The sequence below is a fragment of the Patella vulgata genome, chromosome 5, assembly GCF_932274485.2.
Source record: "Patella vulgata chromosome 5, xgPatVulg1.2, whole genome shotgun sequence".
NCBI classification, from domain to species: Eukaryota; Metazoa; Mollusca; class Gastropoda; family Patellidae; genus Patella; species Patella vulgata.
Genome location: NC_065883.2, coordinates 4,445,186 through 4,472,035, shown reverse-complemented (window position 1 = coordinate 4,472,035; position 26,850 = coordinate 4,445,186). Strand labels below are relative to the sequence as shown.

Below are 26,850 nucleotides of genomic sequence, written 5' to 3'. Positions count from 1 at the left end.
GTCTGTTAGGCGCTATTATCCAAGTGGGATAATGGAGATGTATATAGATTGAAATGTATCGGTCCCAGTACTGTTCCTTGGGGCACTCCAAATTTAAGATGATAGGATTTGAAAAACATTTGGAATTTTTGTGGCGAAAAATACCACAGACCAATGGGGGGGTTGGATAGCCGAATGGTTAGCACGTGCGTGCTCCATCATAAGGCCTGTCATTTAGTCAACTGGCGTGGTTTCGAATCCCCTGTTGTACGTGACCAGGTGTAAGGTCGCCTGTCCAACCTCTTGGGTTTTCTTCGGGTCCTCCGGTTTCCTCCCAATGCAAAAGACCCCTACGCGCAAGCGAGTTATTGAAATAAAATTAAACCATATGTTAGTCCCGAAATGACATAGTTTGTGTCGAGTGGACGTTAAACCCCATTTTGATTTAGTATTTAGAACTCCGTCAAGGCACTGACCTAATAAACACCTACACCAAGTTTGAACATTCTAGCTCAATTAGAAAGAGAGTTATTGTGTCCCAAAAAGTGTGACGGACCTACAGAAAGACAGACCCATTTTAATAGTCCCCTGCTTTCTTCGAAAGGTGGAGGACAAAAGCGAACATGTATCCCATTTTTTTATGATTTTGTAAAAGGGCCAACTCCAAACGTTACACAAATATTTCTCGAAAATAAAAAACATAAACTATCCTTTACTGTAAAGGCTGAACCTGTAAATAAAATTCTACACAACCGAGTACAAAATACCGTGGTCATATGGTAAATTTACTTTTATAGGTATTAGTATGAGTGTAATGCGAGGTAACTTCTTCTGTTACGTGCAGGGTTAGGGTTAAGGTTAGTTGAATATGCAATTTCGTTTCGAAGGCGAGGTGGAAATGTAACTTTTGCACGCCAAACGTGGGATAAAAACTATCAGTAAGGTCTAGTCTATGGCAATATATAGGTTTTTCGAAACCACAGCTAGATCAAAGCTTCCAATAATTTCATAAATATATTTTAAGCATAAAAGCATAAACATCAAAAGCACACTATATATAGCAGCAACGTCTATATATAACAGCAAAACTTCGATATCACATATTCAAGTAAATAGAGAGGCCATTTAAAGGAATTATATTTTATACAGTTGTTTTTGAACATGCACCTTATTTTTTGACCTGTAAGTAGAAAAAATATAAACAGAGTTTCTTTTTTAATTTGTAATTTTTAATTGTAACATTGGCTGTAATATAATATGCAATAGAAAAAAATATTCTTGTATTTATTGTTTTTCTACCTTTTTCCAGGGGCGGAGAGGGTACATGTAGCACTGGTTTTTTTTCGAGAAAACCAATGAATTACAAACATTTATTGTTACCCGGCCATAATGTATTGGGCTATAGACTAAAAAGATTACTGTTCTACAGATGGGTCTCAAATAGAGGGGAAATGTTTTTTTCTCTAAGTCTAAGCGTCTTAGAAATCCCAGCTACTTACACGTAACAATATCTGGGCCTGTGTTTAGCATTAGTTTAGTGATATATATATATATTACAATCTTGAATGTTTATCGGCTTCGCTGACGAATACCTCCGTTTTACAAACAAGTTTAATATTTATAAATATTCTTTGATCCCTCGACACACTGTGACCAGAGCGAAGATTTCATGAATATGAATAAAAAATACATAGTACGTACCTGCACTTTTTGATGTATAGCAAAATGGCCACAGCAAAACCGATTAGGAATATCACCACAACAGCCATTGCAATATACAGCACAGGGTCTGGTCTAACTGAAATAGTAAACATATTGTTGGGTTAACGATCATAAGGTCCGTCAAGCGGTATGGTTTCGATATCCTCCTGATCGTTCGTGATAAGAAGTTTGGTCCATCGGTTTTTCCTCACATCTAAAGACCCCAAAGCGCAAGCGACATATTAAAATTAGATTACACCCTATTGGTCTCGAAATGATAGTCTGTGTCAAGTGTGGGTGTTAAACTATCTTGTATCCTATCCAAATCATCTATCGATGATACAGTGTCAATGCTAGACGGCAAATATTTACCTTTGTATGAACCCCGAAAGGTAGCTGATTCATCGAATGGACCAGTATTTGTTGTTATAGGCCATGTTGTTGATTTTGGCGTTGTCTTACATTCATAGGTGTCTCCTACAAAAGAAATGCACTGGTGATGTAAATGTCAAAGCATGCCCTTAAGACAGGGACGGATGCCTCCGATCTTGGTTTCTTGAAAAATATTTGAAAAACTGAATGCGATGGTGCTTTCTACAATATATCCGAAGTACAAAACCGGCTTACCCATCCATCAACAACGATCAACAACAACGTAAAGTGGACCCCAAACTACTTGAAAACATTAACTTCTTTAAGCATCCATGAGCCAACCATACTCACAGGCGCATTTGCAGTCCACTCCAGCTCTAACAATTTCCTTATATTTTATATATCGTACATAGATAACCATATTTACTCATGTCATATCTGGGTCTGTAACGTTATTAGCGACGTGAAGTTAGCTTGTAGCTCGTTGTTCGGTATTCGTGAATAACGAGCTAGTTTATTGTTCGGTATTCAATAAACTGGCTCGGTGTTCGTTATTCGCAAATATGAAACTGCTGTGGTTGATTTAATCATCTCATTCCCTTAATTTAAAAAAATCCTTCACAAATTCATTCGCTATTGTTTATTCAAATTAAAATCTTTGGACTTTCATTTATGTAATTTTATAAACTTATTGATCTGAATGAATACAACGGCATGACATGGCGTTAATAATTTTCTGCAAATTGTCGATAATTGGTTGCAGAAATGATATTGATTGACGATATTATTTTGTTATTTGACAATATTTGGTAGTATTTTATTAGTATTTGGTAGTATTGTGTTATTATTTAATTGTTTTATGTAACAGAGAAAGCCAACTGTAGTAGTGAGAACTCTGTAACGGCATTTGAAGTATATTTTCCGCGAATTAATTAAAGTAATACATTAGTATTGGGGTAATATTGAGTAAATCGTCCCACCCACAAATAACTCTATTTCCTATTTCAAACACATATTGTATTGTTCTTTCTATAGTATTGAAGGAATTTCAGCAATAACTAACATATTACAACCGAACGAATAAGTATTTGAGAATGGTAAAAGTTTAAATACGTTTGAAATATGAATCTAAAGCATACGACGGCGAATATTCTGTGGCTTCGTAACCGAGTCTAATTATCTGTGATATTATAATCCCCATCGCCTTTTAATTAGATGGTGAATTACATGTCTCTATTGGTTTAATTAATCTATTAACCATATACAGCACTGTTTTCTAAACAAATCTCAGAGAATATATAATAATCATCACCGTACCAAAACAATATCGTTCGTTGCATCCTTTAGCTTTTACCAGGTAATAAGCCATAAAATCTTGACAATTCTTGATCCTTATTTGGTAGGAGGCATGACAGGTCGAGTTGTAATAAGTTACACATGCAACACGGTCAACAATATCATCTGATAAACTTGGATGATCTCCTATAAATATATAGATGTAAAATACACTAGAATCTGACAGACATGGATGGTTTGCTTTGCACATTAACAAATATTACAATAGAAACTCGGTATTCTAAATCAAAATTGAATAAATATAACCAATAATTTGTTTTCTTGGTTATATGTCCATTTGAAGTGAATTCTTTCTATAGCACAGTAATTCACTGTAAAGAAAACGGTTTATCTCCAATAAATAATTTTGGCAAGATGATTTTAGAAATCTATATCACGATCGCCCTTTATATATTTATAATAATCTTACCATTTAACCATATAGGATACTTGGTACCACAACTATATACTGGTACAGGAGAAGTGGGCATGGTGAGATTTTCACCAGATTCTGATTGAACACGATACCATCCTGGTTCCATATATCTGTCACATTTATCATAATTCACATGACAATTAATACTTCTACCATCTCCGTCATTCCATACTGATGATGTTAAACACGGGTCTGGTTCACCTGGAAATACGAAACAGGTCAACACAGCAATGGCTGAGACAGGTAAGTAGGAAATCCTACAGTTCAGCTCATTCATCCCAGAACGTACACTAGCTAGCATATCTAACCAACTCCTGGCAGACAGGGGTGTTGCGATACCTTTGTCTCTGTGTGGAGATGTATAAGGAAATTGACTATTTAAAATATTCTTATGCTATCGAATCTTTCGAGATATAAAATATTAAACGCAACAATGACGGGGTTGGACCTTTCACAGACATGTCAACATTGATCCAATTACCTATTCCCAATATCATTATGATCGGGAATATTAAAAGTGTGCACGATGAATAAACACTAAAAGATTTTCACTTCTTAAAACCTGCGGTGAAGTCTAAGAATCGTGTAGATTAGGCGATAAAAACACATCTAATTTTTCTCTGGGCACAGGCGATACTCTACCATCACGATTCCTCTGGACCATCACGGGCTTTGAGATAAGGTTATAAATGAAAAGGGACCCATTGGCAAGAAATCGTAGATTGAAGCATCGCAGATAGACCGACTATGGTTCCGGTACACCTATCATGAACCAGATTTATAGCTACTTAATGGCTGATTAGAACCACATTTGGTACCAGGGATGACATTTCCACATTGAATCCCTATTTGACATATGTTTGTAAATGGGTTTTGCCCCCCCCCCCTACATTTAACGTCCATTCGACACATACTAGGTCATTTCGGTATTAACATATAGTTAACATTCGCTAGCCCGTACCGTCTTTAGAAGTGGGGGAAACCAGAGGACCCGGAAAAAACCGACGAGATTAGAAGGCGATCCAAGTCCGTGTCACGCACAAGAGGGAATCGAAACCACGCCGCTTGACTCAATGACAGACTTTATTGTCAAACATGCACGCGTTAACGATTCGGCCACCCAACTCCCGGTTTAACGTGGTTGGTTGGTGACATTTTCGCTACATCTCAAACATTTTGTAACGTTACAAAGATGGTCGATACATTTTCCCACAATAGTTCATTTAATTTTTAGTGATTCCTGTATTGATAAAACAATTCCAACAATGGCATAATTCAGTAAAAGCATAATTCAGGTTTCATAGTTTCAATCCTAATCAAGACATTCACCACTTGGTGAGAATTTGAAATCGAAATTATATAATTTTATAAACAGGTTGAATTACCAATCGAGGAAATTGTTGCACATGAATCATAACTAGGTCCCGCCACGCTGAGCAATACCGATGGGAAATTCTTGATAAAAAAGGGATCGAACCTCGGACTTCCGTGTTAGTAAGCTATGTACTCACTGAGACATCGTGACTCCCAATTACGTTAAAATGTGGCGCATGGGCAGCATTTCATTCTAGACAAACATCTGTTAGGATCTGTTGCCCATTTCTTAACGATCAACCTAGTTCCGTTATATTCTGAATTAAGAGACCCATCACGATTAATCGATGTATCCGACTGCTTCTAGGAGGGGACCAACTCTTCAGTGTTATGTTGCACCCCTTTCACCCATAAATTCTAGAAGAATGTTGGCATTTGGATAACTAAAGAAGCAAATAATACAATGAACTCCATTTACCTGTAACTCCCGTGTCTGTAACTTGGACTTCTGTAGAAAGTGAAGTTGGTACCTGGGTTGTTGGCTGTGGACAGCTTTCAGCATTACCTTGTAAAATAATTACACATTTTAGACACTTGTTATGGATTGCTACCACGTAGGTTGAATTGAAACTAGTGAAGTAGCTGTCCCTAGTGATTTAATTAATCTATTAACCATATACAGCACTGTTTCCTAAACAAATCGCAGAAAATATATAATAACCATCACCGTACCAAAACAATATCGTTCGTTGCATCCTTTAGCTTTTACCAGGTAATAAGCCATAAAATCTTGACAATTCTTGATCCTTATTTGGTAGGAGACGTGACAGGTCGAGGATAAAGATGTTACACAAGCAACACGGTCAACAATATCATCTGATAAACTTGGATGATCTCCTATAAATATATAGATATATAATACAAAACAATCTGGCAGACATGGATGGTTTGCTTTGCACAGTGACAAATATTACAATACAAACTCGGTATTCTAAATCAAAATTGAATAAATATAACCAATAATTGTTTTCTCGGTTCTATGTCCAATTGAAATCTTTCAATAGTACAGAAATGCACTGTATGTCAATCTAATTCTTTCGTTAGTACAGCATTTCAGTGTAAAGAAAACGGTATTATCTACAATACATGATTTTGGCATGATGATTTTAAAAATCTGTAATTATCGCCCTTTGTACATTTATAATAATCTTACCTTTTAACCATATAGGATACTTGGTACCACAACTATATACTGGTACAGGAAAAGTGGGCATGGTGAGATTTTGACCAGATTCTGATTGAACACGATGCCATCCTGGTTCCATATATCTGTCACATTTATCATAATTTACATGACAATTAATACTTCTACCATCTCCATCAGTCCATATAGATGATGTTAAACATGGATCTGGTTCACCTGAAAATACGAAACGGGGTAATTAATTCTGTTTCGCATGATAAACTGCCGGCGTATCCAATGGTGGTTTATTTTGGTTGACGGTTTCATGATGGGTAGTTTCGATCCCATGCTTGCACCTAACAAGAGGTAGGTCGCCCTCCAAACCTTTAGTGTTCTCCGTTTTCTTTCAAGTAGGAAAGACTCCTAGCAAATTACTGAAATAGGTGCACTGTGTTAGTCCCAAAATGACCCAATTTGTGGTCGTTATACCCATTTTGTCTCGCTCATTATCCCGGTTAGTTAAAACCCATTCCATTTCTGAAACAGCGACCACATTCCTTCTTTGAAATTAGGATTTAACTATTTAATGAAACACACCCGACACAAGCAGCAAACCTGCATTTGGAATTATGTTGCAGTCAAAAGATACCAAGCAAGATATTCGATACTGATGTGAATAACGTTGACAAAATATAGAAGATAGATAATACATATTATGAAGATGCACAAAATTATCTTAAATGGAATAATAAATGTATCTTCAGGTATGTTAAGGACTTCTGTGAAGTTGAAAGCTCAGAGTACATGAAAAGTTTAATTGTAACAAAACTCCCTTTGAAGATATAAATAGTATTTATAAAGACTAGTTAAAACTTTAATTCAAAATAATGACAGTCGGATAAATGCGAAGTTTAGCAGACCAAAAATCACTGAGAAGTGGGAACACTTTGTAGATATTGAGTTAAGCGATCTAAACGTAGAAAATACATTAAAAAATAATAAATACTTTGTCTTAGTAAAAAAACTGAGATGCTTTATATACACATATTTCCATAGGATTATATTCGCAAATGATAAATTATTCAAAACTAAAAAAGTAAATAATACACTATGTACCTCCGGCGATTCTAATATAGAAACTGTGGGACACCTCTTTTTGATATATTCATGTTCATTCTCACTAATAATACGGAATCGTTTTAATACTGTTTTTAGATACAAAGATAAATATAAGTGTCTTCATTAATCATGTAGTTATTTTTAAAAAGGTCTATATACATCGGGCTAGCTTATGAAAAGGAACACTAAATATAAATAAACATGAAAGCTTCTTAACAGAACATTCTAAACTGGAGATAGAAATATCTCCGGAACTATATAGAAATATATGGCAATTTTTGTTTAAGAATTAACAGATCTTTAGAACCTCCTCCACACCTTTTCCCTACTGATAGATTTATTTTTATATTACTCATCTTTTATTAGATCCGTGTACTAAGTCTGTTAGTAAGACTTTTATACAGAAATACTTGTTATTAAATATAAATATACTTGTTATTAAATATAAATATACTTGTTATTAAATATAAATATACTTAATATGTCTGTAATTATATATGTAAAAATAGAACTGTAATATCTCATAGTTTTAAACAATGTAATATCTCTGTAAAATTCAGTTAGCGCAATGACAATTGGTAATGCCTTATTTTCGATTCGATATCTAAAGTATGGCAAATCAGACCTAAATTTACAAAGAAAATAACATTTCATCGAAGTAGTCGTGGATTGTCCCACAACATCAGATCAAGAATAATCCTATATTAAAGAAATTCTGATTAGTATTTTGGGCCAATTGACAGTTCCCGTTGTATGGAACCAAAATATTTTATATAAAATTACTCATCTATACGGTGTATTTGGGTGTAAATTACCTAAAGTTGAAGGAAACTGTGTTATACTGTTGTTATTTTTTTCTCATAAATGCAAAACATCTCGGAAGAGCTAAATCTGCCTATTGCGGGTCTTTCGTTTCGACTAAAATGTTAATGAGACATTTATTCATTTGCTAAGTAACAATTAACTATCTAGATACTCGGATGGTGGTGATTTTTATCGGACACTGACGCTATTTAATAAGTTCAATGGATAATCGAAATTTTGTTTATTTTCGTGACAATGTTAGCAACGAAAATCGAGACTACGCTATATTCTTATCAAAACTACACCCATTCATGACTTCGTTCAGAATAAAGCAATTTGACTGAAATTTCTAATATATTCCCTTTTCATCGTCTATTTTTTTTACTAGTATAGCGCGAGCTGTTAGCTCTTTATCCAGTTCATATACAATTCATCTAGAAGTCGTGAATCCCAAAACCCTAATGACCGTCTCAATATCTGTGTAATACGAGTGGTGTCCCAAACTCAGCTAATCTGCTTATGTTGCTAGAAACGTATCTTGGCGTGTGTTTGACATGCAAAACATGAAATCAATGTGATATAATTCCTATATATAGCTGTCAAAAAGCATGATCCTCTCATTTACTCTTAAATTTGAGAAAACCGAACGCAGTATCATGGTAAAGTACATGTATCCGCATTTGACATTTCTGACAACAAAGCGATTTTAAAATGACGCGAAATACACGGGAGGTGACTACAATGCCGCGTCATATAATACAGTCCAACAGCGTTGGGCTGAATCTTCAAGGGATGGGGTCAGAGCTATTTTAAGTAACCTTGGAACATGTTCATGCTAAAAAGTCGTGCTCTCAAAAAGTTTGTCATTGAAGAGAGGCCTATCATTGTACCAAATCCATATTTTTGAAAAATTTGAATCCGAGTTATGATTCGCTGTGCTGTCACTATATGGCACGTTGGGTTTCCCAGTCTCCCACAATTCGAAACAACACAAAACTTTTGTTAAAATTGTTGAAACTTGTGTGAAAATCTACACAATACTTGTGTTGAAATTTCTATAACTTGTGTTGAAATTTACGAAACATGTGTTGAAATTTCTGAAACTTGTGTTGAAATTTCTGAAACTTGTGTATAACCATCAACAAAAACTTGTATTGTATTTCCCCCCAATTTTTATCAAGTATAGCAACCTTTCCCATTCAGCACCCCTCCTTTTGCTATGTTTAACCTGTAAAGTTTGATAAATGAGGTATCAATAATTATTTTTGTTAAATTATTATTTATTCATAAAATTACAGGAAAAAATAAATTAATACCACCAAATCAAAACTAAATAGATATTTGGAATGTTAACAGAAAAATAGAAATAATATTAATAAAATTGTGTTATATAATGACAAAATCCCCCCCCCCCCATCACAAAATATAAAATAGGTATTTAAATTTTTCTTTACCCTAAAACAAGTACTGAAAATATAAAGACATGTACACAGTATCCCTACCCCACACCCGAAAATATATAATTCAAATATATCTAAATTTAATAACATCCAAACCAAGCTCTAATAAGATAATTTATGCACTAAATTGAATTTTTAAAAATTGAAATGTACTACAAAGTCATGTTACAAGTGATTTGTGGGGCATCTAGAAATAAGTAGCTTACACAGAAAACTAACAAAAGAAAAATGCACTATTTTGCAGGAGTAATAAAATGATGTAGAACCCTTTCCTCATTAAAAAGAAATACAAAAAAAAATGAATATTTTGTACGTAAAAGAAGCAAAGCATCAAGATTACAGGATTAAAATATAAAAATATCAGAGGAAATGGCAAATATTAAATAATATGTACAAAATATTTATATACAATTACAAGTCATAAGCGGGGGGGGGGGGGGGCACAGTGAGTATAAGGCTTTGGCCGAGAAATTTCAACTGGATTTCCCAGTATAGTTCCCCCATGTAAGTAGTGTAGGACATGGAATAGGGACAATATATAGTCGTTCGGATAGGACAATAAACCTAGGTCTCATATACACATTGCCATGCATTTTAAAGAGGGAGCGAGAAATGAGGTTAAGCGTTCACTCGACACAAGCTGGGTCAATTGGGTACAAGCCCGGATCAAAACCACCCCCACTGCGTTCACTTTAAAGAACCTGTGACAATTAAATTATTTGACTCAATGACAGACGTTCTGATCCAATGTGCGCGTGTTAACCATTCGCCTCCCCCACTGGGTTCCATTAAAAGAACCCTTGACAGTTGAAATATTTGATATTTGATATAAGAGTAGGTTGTAGGGCAGAATTAATACCACAGAAAACTAAGATATTAAAACCTATTTGATCTCATAAGCAATGTAAAGGTTTTTTTGTAATTCTGTAATATTTGATCTACATTTTGTTTTTAGAAATGTCTATTAGATTTCCGACCAAATTCTACCTTCTATATTATACACAAATTCCTGGAGAGAATTAAAATATAATTGTGTTCGGATATATTTAACATTAAACACAAAAAAATGAAAAAAAAAATGGGTCAAATGCATTCTTTTCCAGAATTAAATTGATGGTGTAATATTCAAAAGGTGTGGTTGGGTTCTCTCGTTGTTATCATACATCATATACCCTTTCAAGATTCTGAAAAATAAGGAATGAATTCCATCATTTTATAACTTATGCAGGGGTTGTCAATATATAACACAATTTTATTAGTATTGGAATTAACTTTTTCTGTCAGCATTCCAAACGTCACAATGTATAAATAAACAATTTATTTTGCCACATTGAGACTGAGTCTCTATTTTGTTACAGCTTTGCATAAAACATTCAATGTTTTGTCCAGTTACAGACCCAGGTGCATTATTATGCTCAAATGCGTCAGAAGTTAGAACAAATGTCTTGAAATTTGGGATTAAAGTCAAATAATAGAGGGCAGCTATTACCCAGACCAAACATGTATTGTGTCTCCAAATCTAGATTCCCTACACTTGAAATAGCAGAATACTAGGCATCGCCATAAGAAGAAAAACAAGCCATAAGGGAGGCTATGTCCCCCGTCGAGAACCCAAAATAAATACATGACACATTTTTTTTTTCAAAAGTATCGAGCAATCAATCTATACAATCAGTTTCATCACTTAAAATTCAGGTAGAATCACGATTATCTTGTCCCAAAGCATAGACGAATGAAATTGATTAGCCCTGCTTAGCTTTAGCTCGAAATATTAATCATTGAACTCGGACAAGACATTCACCTAATGAACATCTGCATCAAGTTTAAACATTCTACCTCAATTAAAAGCAGAGTTGTTATGTTCCACAGTCTTGGCCAATCAAATTGCTTATCCCTCCTTAGCTTAAGGAGAAAATTCTCACCATGAAATTTGGTCAAGGTAATGGTATAATGAATCTATATTCTGAGTTTCATCAATCTCACTTAAATTAGAACTAAAGTTATCATGTCCCAAAGCATCAACCAATCAAATTACTTATCTCTGCTTGACATAAGCAGAAAATGCCCATCTTCGACCTCCGTCAAGGCATTGACCTAATCAACACCTACACTAAGTTTGAACATTTTACCTCAATTAGAAGGAGAGTAATTCTGTTCCAAAATCCCAGCCAATCAAATTGCTTATCACTCTGCTTACCCTAAGCAGAAAGTGTTCATTATCGAACTTAGTCAAGGTATTGATGTAATGAAACTATACACCAAGTTTCATCACTCTCACTTAATTAGAACTAATATTAATCATTGAACTCGGACAAGACATTCACCTAATGAACATCTGCATCAAGTTTAAACATTCTACCTCAATTAAAAGCAGAGTTGTTATGTTCCACAGTCTTGGCCAATCAAATTGCTTATCCCTCCTTAGCTTAAGGAGAAAATTCTCACCATGAAATTTGGTCAAGGTAATGGTATAATGAATCTATATTCTGAGTTTCATCAATCTCACTTAAATTAGAACTAAAGTTATCATGTCCCAAAGCATCAACCAATCAAATTGCTTATCTCTGCTCACCCTCAGCAGAAAATGCTCATCTTTGAACCTCATCAAGGTATTGACCTAAAAAACACCTTCACCGAGTTTGAACATTCTAGCTCAATTAGACAGACGGACAGACAAACCCATTTTAATAGTCCCCTGCTTTCTTCGAAAGGCGGGGGGCAACTAGATTACCAAGTGTATAGAGCCAGTTCCTGTATGGTACTTACACTTTGTCTGATTATCAAGGTCTGCGAGAAAAAGTTTCTACAAGAATATCTATTTCCAACTGTCTGGATCTTTCCGATGTGGTTAACTGAAAAAAAAACATACCATGTATTAGGTGACTTAAATTGACTAGACTGTTAAAAAATGAAAGTGTTAATTTAATTACACTATAGGCCTATGTGTGATGTGTTGGTTTGCTTTGTCAAAGATGAGATGAAAAAATAAAATGAAATGTGGGTTTAACGTCCTGCATCTCTGCTACGAATTGGCTAATGAAGATGGGTATATGTCAAATAGTGTGCTTTAAGGGAACTTTTGCCCGGTACCGTGGCGCTAAGGCCTACTCTTATATCGAATCCCAACTGCCAGGGGGTCTTTTACGTGCACAGCAATGTGTACATGGAACCTTAGTTTTTTGTTGAATTCAAACAACTGGATATATGTCGTCCTGCACCACTGACAGGGAGATACCATGTGCAAAATTCCAGTGAAGTTTCTCGGCCAAGATCGGAAGCAAACCCACCATCATCGTGCACATACATGTGCATGCACGTGCAGAGTTTTACTATACTAAACTAAAATGGAATTGAGTTTTATGTCACATCAGCTCAACCGGGATATATTATGCCAATGATGAGATTCTAAAATACCATAATGACATTTAAATCTGTACCTTTTTTATATGCAAATACATATTTGACTTAGAAAAGGGTCGCCTATCAAGTCTCGTGGATTTTCATTCAAATGAAATTGAACCTTAAATGTTAGTCCCGAAATTACCTATCCAACAAACACCAACAACAAATCCAGGTTTATGCAGAATTAATATAACACAACACACAAAGATGGTAATAATAGAAGGAGAATCATCGGAAAGAGGGCGGAAACGGAACCGTCGGACTTGATTCTAGGAGTAGGACATATTAAAATTAGCATAGACCTACTTGATTCGCATGTTCCTGAAGCAACGACCGCGAGTTTTACAACATCTAGCCGTTGTTTTAATACTCAACTATTCCCAAATTTTTGCGCTCGTTGTGTTTACAGAAGTAAACAATCAGAAGTCGTGGCACATAACACATTGTAAACAAATATGGCGGCCTCCATAGAAAAAGAAATGGACAAGTTTACAGCCTTTGTCAAAGGTAGGGTGCCCCGTGGCCGAAACTTTTCCCTACTAAAAGTTGTACTCGACACGTTGAATGTGCACGCTTCAGTGGCGTAACTCTAATTGATTTCAGACGAGTCTCGGACTCTCTTTGTGTCTATAAATAGCTACAGCGCGTGAAATTATCAACACTTGTAATAACTATAACAGACGTAAAAAAAATCTATTGTTGACGATTCTGAATAGCAGTAATATTTAGCTTTTTGGTTATTACTGCAGCTTTATAAATTACGCTCGTTTTATTTTTTAAATTGTTTTATCATTAACTAGACCATAAGGAGTGGCATCTTTTGGTTTAGTACAAATAATATCTCTGAATAACGCGGGTTGGGCAGGAAAATGATACTAGCAGTAGTTTCATTTTACTTTAACAGAGTTCTTAAAACAATTTCTGTGTCGCCCACCGGGCGTTATTTGTAAATTCAATTTCTTGTTCTAGCTTTCTGTCATGTTTCGTAAAAAAGTAGTCTTGATTATCCCGGCCTGTCAATCAGACGGAGAATGGTCGGTAGACTGGTTAAGTGGGACTAATTTCAAAACAAGGGCACGTATCTTATTAAGTACAACATAACCGTTTATTTAGTGACTCTAATTGTGCGAAACTAATTTAAAGCTTAGTATATATATATAAGTATTGTGGTGTAATTGTCGAGATATTTATTTATGGAGGGGCAGCCTATCAACCACGATTTCCAGCAACCTTGACATTGATCAAACCTTGAACTTTGAAAATCGATTGTCACATGTAGACATTTTAGCTAGAAGCCCGAGACATGATAATCATAACGGTGTTTTTAACGAAGGTATCTGATAGGATCACAAGCTGGGCTTATACCCAACCAAAATTAGTGCTAAAATATGCGGCGTATTACGTGAAGGGCTTGATAAGATGTACGTAGTTAAGGCGAGATCACGCCTTCTATTGAAGATGCTTGATTCGATCAATTTAATACATGTATGGCATAGTTTGTGTCAGGTGAAGTTAAGGCGAGATCAAGCCTTCTATTGAAGATGCTTGATTCGACCAATATGGCATAGTTTGTCTCAGGTGAACTTTAAACCCGATTTCTCACTCTATTATTGGATATAACTATCTCGTATGCAGTGATACAGGGCCATTACCAATTATCCATGTTCTTGACGTGAGGAATAAGATAATAAAAGTCATGTTTTTATTATTCAATTGGATAAATACAATTTTCGGTGGTATGATTTGAATAAATTATATCATGAGTATAACTGATTTGAAGTTTAAATTAGTATTTCTCGTACTTTGACAATAGACGACTGGGCATTTATAAATAGCTAACGAACTCTTCATAAAGAAAATACATGAATAATAATCACCTTGGTTTTATTGTTGGTCTTTGTCTGAATTCAGTTTTCCTTTTAAAGCAATTAGACTGCACTATCGCTGCATTATATTGCTAAAATATACTGCAATCTGAAAAATTTTCGAAATGGTGTCCCGAGAACAACAGGGCGCAAAACAATCATTGCAATTCAGGACATAGAAAATCAATTATGAACAGAAGGATATGATAGAATATTGAATTAGCCTATCTCAAATAACTCGAAATTTATTGTTTGATCTCCAGTTTGCCCGCCAAAACATATACGTCCTTCGACAAATAAAAAAATAGTGTATAGTTGTTAAGGGGTTTTAACCGAACCGAAAAATATTAATTCTAAATTTGCAATACAAATTGGCAACATTGGATAAAAAAAATATAACAAACCTCATATTCTTGTTTTCTCTGCATACTTTGTTGAAAAAAATATCTCTGTGGGGGTTGGTTCTAACAATGCCGCTGGACTATATGTATTTAATTAATACATCACAACGCTTAAAAACACGGTTGACTTATCAGCTCGATTCCACGGTGAAATCGCCAAATCCTGTCATAAATATTTCTAACTTTCTTTTATAGAGTAATTTATTTTGATTGGTTCTTTTACAGGTAAGCAATAAATTTGCAAGTTCGATTAATAAACCAATAGAATTAAATAAAAAGATTAACTCAGTTTTTTCCACGTCCATTCCGACATTTTCTAAAACCAAAATATCAGACTATTGTTTTAGTTGTCACATATTCCGAGAATTGTCTTTGATGTATCAAGTTTATTGGGCCAATATAATCAACCTCTAATAAGTGCAGACATTGTAATAACCCAACTGTGTCTGTGTTTTGTCTGGGACAAGATTTGAAAATAAACAAATGATATAACAGAATAATCTAATTAACATTGCGGACCCCCAACATTGCGATATCTACTTAACGTGTGTGATAATCAATATAAGGTTTTAGACAAATACAAATATTCTAGGAATCAAGTTAAATTTGGAATGAATTCCTGAACATTCAAATTCAGAAAAAAAGGTGTTTTACATAGGCTATAAGCCAGTTACCAGATTCCATTCAGATTTTCTTAATAACAATATTGATTGTTTTAAAAAAAAATAACATTATTACAGATAACAAATTAACATAATAAATGTTATCTTAAAATTTGACGTCATTAATTATATGAAAAACAAAAAATACACAAGATTTTGTAAATCTAAACAAGTTTGTGTTAAGATATTGAAAACAACACAAACTTGTGTTAAAACAATGCAAAACAACACAAACCTTGTGTAAATATTTTTAACACAAGGTCCTTGTGTTGAGATCCAACACAAGAGTTTTTTCAGTGTGCATTATCACTACAAAGGGTAAATGATCTAGAACAATGGACCAGAAGATTAAGTGTACGGATATATGGATTACCTGACAATCAGCATGAAAGTTTTACTGAATCATTAAATAAATCATTAGATGTTTTTGATAAAATTGGTGCTCGAATGCCCTCCGAACACATTGATATTGCGCATCGTCTTGGTCCATTTAAAGTCGGAAAACGCCGAGGAATAATTGTTTAATTCATGTCTCGAAAGGACAAACTTAACGTTATAAAACATAGACGAAACCTGAAGGGATCCAACATTACTATCCGGGAGGACTTACGCGTATAAACTCTCAGCTGTTGCACAAAAACTTAAAGTTGCAATTGCAAATTTTCACGTTATATTTTTAAAATGTATTAAAATAAAGCCTTAAATAGATGGTATCCATAAACAGTCCTACTTCAAATTCCAACGTGGGAAAATGGCTGTCCATGTTGTCAATAGCACAACAGGGGAGGTAATTGTGTTATTTCCTGTGTCATAGATTTTTAAGGGTGGGAAATAATGCCCATGATCGTATAATAGTGATTTGATAAGCAAAAGACATAGAAATAGTTATGTTTTGACTTTCTTAGAAAATTTGAAATTTTCGCTTTAAACTCACCCCTCGTATCTCAAACCTGGGCCCTGTTTTAAAAAAACTTAAACTAAAATCACTAAAATAGATTTTTAACTAAAATCAAACTGAAATTTTAAATTTTATGCGTTTCACGAAGATCGATTGTAATTTAATATGCAATTTTAATAGATTTTAGTTAAAATTGCTTGCGCTCGCGCAGTGCACAATTCCGGCGAGGGCACTTAGGGTGTAAGCATACACGCTTCGGAACTGAAAACTGTTGCAAGGTTGAACTAACCGTTACAATACCAATCAGGAACGTTTCATACGTTGTAACAATGTCTACACATGGCCAGACAGTCGTAGAGAGATGAAATAAATAAGTTTATTGCGTGTTATTCGTTTTGAAATGTATCAGTTGGTTGGCCTTGAACATGCGTGTCGCTTTCGTGACCTTGCTTTTTGATTTACTCGATAAACTAAATAGCTTGAATTTCGTAGTTTAATGGTATTTTGGATAACAGAAACTATTGAGAAATTGTCACAAACATGTGATATTTCTGACTCAAACGATTAATCTAGACTAAAGTATTGTCGAATTTTAAAAGTATTTCATAACTTTTAAACTAATACACAAAATAACCAATGTTCCGGTGCCTAGATTTGAAGTGTCAGTCCCATGGACCCTTTCAATAATAATTTGAAAATGCCAAAGTGCTACACTCCTTATTGGATAATGCCTATCGATCTTCCTAAATTAAAATGATTTTTACCAATATAAAATAACCTTGGCTCCTATATAAATCATCATAACCCCAAAACAATAAATACTTTGCATATGGCGTATCTAGTATTATAGGAATGATGGGGTTTCCTCGTGCGTCTTCTCTAGGTCCTCCCGTTTCCTCCCACTACTGAAGACCCCTACGCGCAAGCGAATTATTCAAATAAAATTGAACCATGTGCTAGTCCCGAAATGACCTAGTTTGTGTCTAGTTGACGTTAATCTAGTAGTTTTTTTTGTTGTCTATTAATAATTTGAAAATAGTATAATTTATACTTGAATCATATGGTAATATATAAAATAGTAACAAAGAGTTTTGTTTACTGGGGTTTTTTGTTCATGTGGTTTTAATTTGGGGCGTCATCTAATTGCTTATATTGCCTTACAATAAAATAAACGGGTGGTCTGCAGCTAATTGTCCATGCAATGAAAACAAATTGAATGCAAATTATTTTTCTGAATGATAGTATGTTTAAATTATATAACCCGGGCCATTGGCAATATTATCATTATTCCAATTATATATGTCGCAATAGATCTCACAACGTAGCTCTCATCAATGTTTGTTAATGTCGTGATTTTAAGTTAGGAGAGGGTGACGGCTGTCCTAAGTTAAAATTGATTTTAGTTAAAATTGTCCCTAAAATAGTTTTGTGACACGCCACTATTTTAAGTTAAGATACGATTTTAACTTGAAAGAGGGTATTCAAAAATACTGTGACAAAATATACTCTCGTAGTGGTTTTAATCAAATGTGGATATTAAAAAATTCCAAAGAATTACTTGATGGTTTACAATCTAGATCACTTGCTTCAATCTCATCTATACAAACGTTTGACTTTTCTACTTTGTACACTAAAATTCCCCATAGTAAATTAAAAGCTCGGATAAAAGATATTATTCACAGTGTCTTTTCATCTAAATCGGGAAATGTTAGATATCAATATTTAGTTGTAAATTACAATTCTACATATTTTGTTAAGAACAATAGTGATTCCAAAAATAAATTCACCGCCAACAAGATAATTCAGATGTTGGATTTTTTAATTGATAATATCTTTGTTGAATTTGGAGAGGATTTGTTTCTCTATTCCTACGAAGCCGATTACATACAGGCACTCGTAAAATCAAATAAACGATTAGTCAGACATTTTAATTTCACTTATCAATATATCGATGATGTTTTATCACTGAATAATCCAAAATTTAGTGATTATGTAGAATTAATATATCCTGATGAGCTCGAAATTAAAAACACTACTGGACAGTGACAATACGCTTCCTACTTGGATCTGCGTCTCGATTTTGACAATTGCTATAAACTTAGTGTTAAATTGTACGATAAACGTGACGACTTTGACTTTCCGATTGTTAACTTTCCATTTATTAGTAGTGCCGAAGTGCTGTTTTCTGGGGGTTGTAGCTTATTCCAACACTAACGACGAAAACTCAGATAAATAGTTAAAATTGTACTTTTAATAAACGAGTGTCCAAAACTGGCTAACGTCTGTCTACTACATCGTTAACACTTTTTATCACGTGCATTTTGCATACAGATAGTCCATTGGCCAATCACGCTATTTTACCGAGATTTCGCCTAATAGTTTGGATGCAGCTATGGCGGGTGTGGCGCCAGGCAGGGTAAGCTTACTCTTCCGGACACCTGTTACCACTGTTTGTCGTGTATTTTGTACACGGTGAACAGTCCATATGCTGATTACACTATTTTGCCTATACCGTTTTTTTAGGACTTCGAATTTTGTCTAATGGTTTGGATTGTTCGTACTTGGTTTTATTTTATTTAAGTGGATTTTATCTAAAATGCTTAAAATCGTTTTGTGAACGGATGGAATTTTAGTTTAAGAAGATTCTAAGGAGATTTAAGTTTTTGTGAAACAGGGCCCAGGTCTATAGAAGGTGTTATTTACGTAAAATTGGTCAATGAAAAAGATAATCAAAGTTTATCATCACACGAATATTGAAAAAGCCCCGATGATAACAATGTCGGTTTAAAGAATATATCACACCCTGTACCCAAATCACTTCAGTTTGAGGGTAATGCGGATCTCACTCAAACAAAGGCATGGGCGAATCTTGTTATCATGACTCGACTGCATCACAGTCCCAAATCGAGCCAAAGAACAAATCAAACTCTGTTTTTGAGAGTGCGTCAAGCAGGTCAACAGTCGACTTATCTAACCAGTTACTTCAGTCCCATTGCTGCAACCACTACTACAACTTACCTAAAAAGTAATAATTCAAACCTATATGCTAAAATTGATTTATAAAGAATCGTATTTCATTCTGTGATAATATGTTGTCTTATATTCTCTTTTAGAGTTATTTTCCTAAAAAAGTCCAGGTCGCCACCATGAGGTATAAAGTGCCTTTAAAGTCAATCTTGATTCATTTTACCATAATGTTGTTATTATCTACATCTTTGTTTTAATTCAAACTTATATCTTGTTAAGATACAATAAAGGAAGTGCAGGAGGACCGCACCGCACACAAAAATCAACACGAAATTCAGAGGACAAACATGTGGACAGGACACGTATGTTGTTTGATCCCTTTTGAGGTCATCTTTTTAAAAGCTTGGGTCTCCACCGTCAAAGATTGCCCCTTTAAAATCCAATATTGGCATTTAACCAATTAATTAGTTATACTACTGGATTGAAAAGTCAAATTACCTACAACCATGTGATTAAGTGACATTAAAAGTCAATCTTGTTTCATGTTTACCATAATGTTGTTATTATCTACATGTTTGTAATTCAAACTTATACATTGCTAAGATCCGATAACGGAAGTGCAGGAGGACCGCACCGCACACAATAATCAACACGAAATTCAATAGACAATCATGTGGACAGGACACGTATGTTGTTCGATCCCTTTTGAAGTCATCTTTTTAAACAGCTTGGGTCGCCACCGTCAACGATTGTCCCTTCAAATTCAATATTGGCATTTAACCAATTATTTAGTTATACTACTGGATTGAAAAGTCAAATTACCGACCGGACAGTCGCCCTTTGAAAAGTAATGTTCGCATACTTATTCAAAAAGTAAATATTTGTTTCATATTTGTTATAGTTGTTGTGGTTTTATTTAAATGTGAACCATTACTTATTTTCTTAACGAACTATCAAATTACACAAAGGCGCATGTTGAGACTGACTGCTTAGTACATTTATATAACATATTAAATGTACAAATAAATTTACTACGCAAGCAAAAGTAACTTTACTTCCACTAATACATCCTAAAATATGCTGGCAGAGGAAGAATTCTTGTCCATAGTCAACGATTATCTTTGTTAATATAGGTTATCGAATAAATTAATATCCTTTTTAACATAATTGTGTTTTAACCCACAGCTTTAGTATTGGTAATGTTTTAAATGTTAGGATGTATCTTATTGAAAATTCATAACGATGAGTTTTCTAACTTATTTCCGGCTATGGTTCAACTAGTAAATTCAGGAAGACCGCGCCACACAATATGAAAACCATATAAGACACGTGCGTTAATTGTGAAGGTTATCGATTAAATTATTTGTTATCATCTAGATTATATATTCATTCTAGAAAGTTTACATTTAAACTTTGCTATAACCTAACCGTTACACCAATGTTCACGCTATATAAATGTATTTATCTTATGTTCATACTTATGTATATATCTATAAATGTTACTATTTTGAAGTAATTGTAGTTATTTTACATATCATCTACATGTATTATTTTCCTATGAGTGTTTTGATATATTTTTATAGTTGTCTTCTATTAAATATTAGCTAACTTTATATTTTAAACTCAAACACTGTGTTTAATTTAAATATCCTACATTATGTTAAACAAAATATAGGTATTTGCTACATGACAACTCAAAAATCGATAAATATTATTATAAAATTCATATTCTAAAGTTTCTAGAATATTTTATTACGCTTAGTGCTTTAATATCATTATACCACCTTCTCTTGACTCAAGGTATTCACCCTAATTCAGGTCCATTTAATCTTCACAATCATGATAATTTGTCTATTTGTCAACTTAATATTAGAAGCGTGCGGCACAAATTAGATTTTTTAGAAAGTTTTCTATCTGATTTCGATATAATATGTCTCACAGAAACACATCTAGATAATAGCGTCCATGACAGAAAAAAGCATTAAAATCTAAACGAACAGACCATCTATCTGCCCACAAAAAACATAGAAATAAAGTTAATAACATGAAACACTATTCAAAAAAAGAATATTAAAACTCAATTAATGAAAATATAAAAAAATTAAAGACAAACTCTCAGCGAGACTATTGGATGAGATTCCAACCGGTAAAATGTAACATGATGAAACGTACACGTAAAAGGAAACATCATATTGATTTTGGAAGATTCAAAGTTAGTATTCCTTAAGCATATCAAATACCTGGGAGTAACTATATCATCCGACCTCAGATGGGAGAAACACATTATGGAAATATCATCAAAGGCAAATAAAATTCTATGAATGCTTGGGCGCAATTTATACTTTTGCAATAGGGAAGTAAAAGAAACTGCTTATCTAAGTTTTGTAAGACCCATCTTGGAATATGCCGGAACGGTATGGGACCCAAACTGCACATACCTAGTAAATGAGCTAGAAATAGTACAAAACGGGCTGCAAGATTTGTTACCAACAATTACAATTATGAAGATGGATCGATGACCCAGATATTGGTAGACCTTAACTGGAAGCAATTGAAAGACCGAAGAAGAGAAAATAGGCTCATCTTACTACACAAAGGGTTAAATGGCCAGGCAAGCATACCTACATCTGACATCAAATCAAACAACAGAAAAAATCGAAACAAACATAGCCAACAACTCTACATACCTTAGGCGCGTACAGATGCCTATAAGCACAGCTTTATACCAAACACGATTAGAGATTGGAATAATTTAAACCCCAGTATACTAGAGAAATCATCAAACTCCAAAAACATGTCAAATTTTTCAAACCTTATCAGATCAAAAAGATACGAATAACTTTTTTTTTTATTAGACACTTGACGCATGGGCGGTGCATAAATGTCAGTATGATGTAGCACCTATAAACGATGAAGATGGAATACCCTCAAAAGTTTTATCAAACAATCTCACCGACGTTATATACAATCTCTTCAGTCCCCATCAAATGTTAATATGACAGATTCTAAAGATACAGCAGATATATATTTAATACATATTTTAGTTATATTTCTACTATTAATGATATGGTACAACTTCCAGAATTTCCGCCTCGATGTAATAATACATGTCCGCCAATCAATAAAACCACTAACATAATAAAATCACTTATTAAAAAATTGAATACTTCGAAAGCAAATGGACCTGGTAATATTAATAATCTATTTTTAAAATCAACTTGCCAAAGTATATGTCTCACTCTTAGTAAGATATTTAATTTGATAGTAAGTAAGCGTGCGTTTCCTATGCAAAAAAAAGGTAAAGGAACAGAATTTAAAAAATCATTTCTCTGCTTAACAGTGTTTCAAAACTATTCGAACGAATTATCTATCAACATATTTTAGACTTTCTATTAAATAATAATTTAATATATAAATTTCAATCAGGATTTCTACCCGGCTTTTCCACATCACACCAACTTATTGAGATGTATAGATAACAAACAAATTACAGCAATAATATTTTGTGATATTTCGAAAGCCTTTGACAAAGTCTCACATAACGGTTTACTTCATTAAATGTCTAATTATGGAGCTAGTTTCCAATTGCATAACAAATAGAAAACAAGTCATACTTGCAAACTGTCAATCGTGTGTTAGATTTCCCAATATCGGGGTCCCACAAGGTTCTGTACTTGGTCCGCTACTTTTTCTTATCTATATAAATGACATATATAAAGGTCTAATAAGCACGTCTAGATTATTTGCAGACGACACATCTCTAATTTCAACTGATATATCTATCAAGAACATTGAAAAAAAATTAAATTCAGATCTAGATATCTTGTATACATGGTCAAAGAAATGGTTGATTAATTTTAATCCTGAAAAAACATCCTTACTTATATTTACAAACAAAAGCATCTGCTATCCATTAAATTTCATAAAACCTTTCTAGTTAATTCATATTATCATAATCATTTAGGGGTACTTTTTCAAAGTGATGCAAAGTCGAATTTTCAAATCGATAACCTGCTAAAACAAGCCTCTTTAAAATTATTTCATTTAAGACACGTAAAATATATTTTATCACAATCCTCCTTAAATAAGTTTTATAAATGCTTTATTAGACCTATTTTAGAATATGCATCTGAAGTTTGTGATTCCTGTGCAAATTTCAATATTTATAAATTAGAATTACTTCAACTTAAGGCAGCAAGAATTGTCACAGGATGCACAATTTACACACCGAGGTCAGCTTTATATTTCGAAACTAGGTGGCCCAAACTATCAGATCGCAGAAAAATCCGCAGACTTTGTTTACTCTGGAAAATAATAAATGGCCATTGTCCCTCATACTTATTGGATTTAGTTCCTCCTATCAATAATATACCATATAATCTAAGAAAGCAAGATGACATACCGATTCCTTTTTGTAGACTGAGTCTTAAAAAACAATCCCTTTTTCCTAAAACTATTCCTGAATATAATAGACTATTAAATGATAAAAAGAATGCAAATTCATATCTCAATTTCAAAAAGTCTATTTCTACACCGCATTATAGAAACACTGGCATACGTAAACTAATAATTATTCATAACCGACTCCGTCATTCATCTAGTGCCTTAATAATGACCGTTTTCAGTCTTCCCTCTGACGAATTATTAAATATCTTACTAAATGGGAGCCCTGTTTTACCCAACATTTTAAACAGGAAAATATTTCTTGCCGTTCAACATTATAGTTCCAGCACAAAACGTTTTAATTATAAACTTGGTTTTAATTCTTTATTGATTAATGTACATCCGCTCAATCACACACTCATATTTATCACTTTAGATAAACAGGTATTTATGATTATATATAGTTTATATCAGATGCTTAATTTAGTAAAATGATAATGATCTAATTTACTCTATTATATATCAAAACAATAAATAGATGATAAATAGTTATAAATATATGTACATATTGTATATAGCTGTATTTATTGTATGTTAAATGTTTGTTCTGCCATCATATATTATATAATATTATATTACTCTATTCCCTGGGAGAAGGTTCATAATTTTTATAAATTGTCTTAATCCCTTTGTAAATTATTTGCAATAAAATATTTTTAAACTATTCGCTGTGCTGTCACTATATGGCGCGTTGGGTTTCCCAGTCTCCCACAATTCGAATTCTTCTTGATTCAACGGAATGTATTGTTTTTGGATATACGCTAGAGATTCTACTTTCATGTCCGCTTATTATTCTTCATTTGTATCAGTCATCGGTAGGAATCGAATTCTTCTTGATTCAACGGAATGTATTGTTTTTGGATATACGCTAGAGATTCTACTTTCATGTCCGCTTATTATTCTTCATTTGTATCAGTCATCGGTAGGAATTAATATATAGGTATGGAACATAGTCTCCCTAGTGACTACGCAGTGACCCCGTCGAGTTTCCGCAGATATACGCCGAATTGACGGTAGAGATAATGTTTTGCAACAAATTTAAAACTTGTGGGGGGGGGGGCAAAGAATTAACGTTGCCAGGGGGTTGTCCTCAGATGAAATTTCCTAAAAGTAGGTATTGTGAAGTGACCATCCAAGATAAGGATAATGCTGTACTCTACACAATAATGTCGACATGTGAGTAATTGTTAGTTAGCTACTGCACGTATCTTTAACACATCAGTGGAACGAATAATCTTGGGTTCATCACTCGAGACAAAATGTCAAAATATGCAGTATTACCACCTGATGCTGCCAACGCCCGACAGGCCGTCCTCCAGTTGCAAGGCCAAACTTCCGTTTGCTGGGACTCCGCGGTCATAATCACACAGATGAATTGCACAGCTAGGTTGCGTTATCAAATCAAAAAAATCCCCGAGGTCAATTTCAATAGTTCACACTACCCAAGTGGCAGGGTGCCTTACACAACAGGCCTGTGGCTTTAAATCCCGCCTCACCAGCAGATCTAGTGGCCGCGGAGTTCGGTGAATGATGGGTTGATCACTGATGTGGGAGAGTTTTTAGGTTCACCTGACAATGGTTTCCTGGTGGGGCTCAATATGCTGGAGAAACGGTGGAACAAGTGCATTAAAAAATAGACCATGTAAAATGTGAGCACAAATTGACCTATATATTTAAATATATTCAAGACAAGATCAATCATCTGGATTAGTTTCTCTGAATTATTAATTCAAAATCAATATGAAACAATGGTAGTCAGTGTTTTCTGACATGTTATCGTAACATGATTCGACACATAACCATGAAAACTGAACAAAATAGGACCAAATGCCACCTACCTCCTTACCCCCTACACTCCCATTCGAGTCTACTATGTTGGACACGATTATCAGCGAGAGGGGAAGTCTATTACATGACGGTATTACCTGTTGAGATTCGCCCTTTGTCTCCTTATAAAAAACTAAATCGGTACAGGGATGAGTTACATATTTGATCCACATAGATTGTTTTGGACTGCGACCAGTTTATAGACATACGTATTTACCCCCAAGAGCTATTTAATTATTGCAACAATGTCAAAATATTAGCCCGATCTTGTTATTTTTCGAATGTGATCTCGTATAATAATTATACCAGGAAGGACAACTTCTGCCTGATAAATGGGATACAATTCAAACAAAGGTAATACATTTATTTTTGTGAAACCCTTAGCGCACCATCTTCTATATAAACATATTTAAACTTACCCGATACGGTTATTACAGCAACCGTCATAATGATAAACCATTCGGCAGTCGCCATTTTTAATATATGTAACATAATTCTCTTTGTTACAGGTATTTATAGCTATGCACACAACGCAGCCAATCTTAAACCCTGTTTACTAATGCGTTATGCTTGTCTGCTTTCTGATAAATTGCCATGATTTGTTAAAATATTAAAATAATAACACTGGTACGGAAGTGTGGAAAATAATTTAGAACCTTTTAATCACAGTAATAAATGCTAT

At 34.0% G+C, this 26,850-nt stretch overlaps 1 protein-coding gene across 1 annotated transcript; it reads right to left on the bottom strand.

Annotated features, from left to right (window-relative positions):
• Positions 1-1,646: 1,646 nt before the first annotated feature.
• LOC130010536 (uncharacterized) lies at positions 1,647-26,641 on the bottom strand. The gene is made up of 8 exons (XM_056100887.1): positions 26,588-26,641; positions 6,351-6,557; positions 5,870-6,034; positions 5,616-5,702; positions 3,818-4,024; positions 3,370-3,534; positions 2,053-2,157; positions 1,647-1,777 (listed from the first exon to the last, which is right to left on the bottom strand). Exons 1-8 carry the CDS (start codon positions 26,613-26,615, stop codon positions 1,647-1,649), a joined length of 1,095 nt encoding a protein of 364 aa, XP_055956862.1. The 5' UTR covers positions 26,616-26,641.
• Between the last annotated feature and the right edge of the window lie 209 nt (positions 26,642-26,850).

Excerpts from the sequence above, each read along its gene's own strand:
- LOC130010536 (XM_056100887.1), bottom strand. The coding sequence starts at position 26,615 with ATGACGGTTGCTGTAATAACCGTATCGG. Across the intron at positions 5,703-5,869 it reads CAACGAACGATATTGTTTTG|GTAATGCTGAAAGCTGTCCA; the intron begins GTACGGTGATGG and ends TTATTTTACAAG. Across the intron at positions 1,778-2,052 it reads CTTTCGGGGTTCATACAAAG|TTAGACCAGACCCTGTGCTG; the intron begins GTAAATATTTGC and ends TTACTATTTCAG.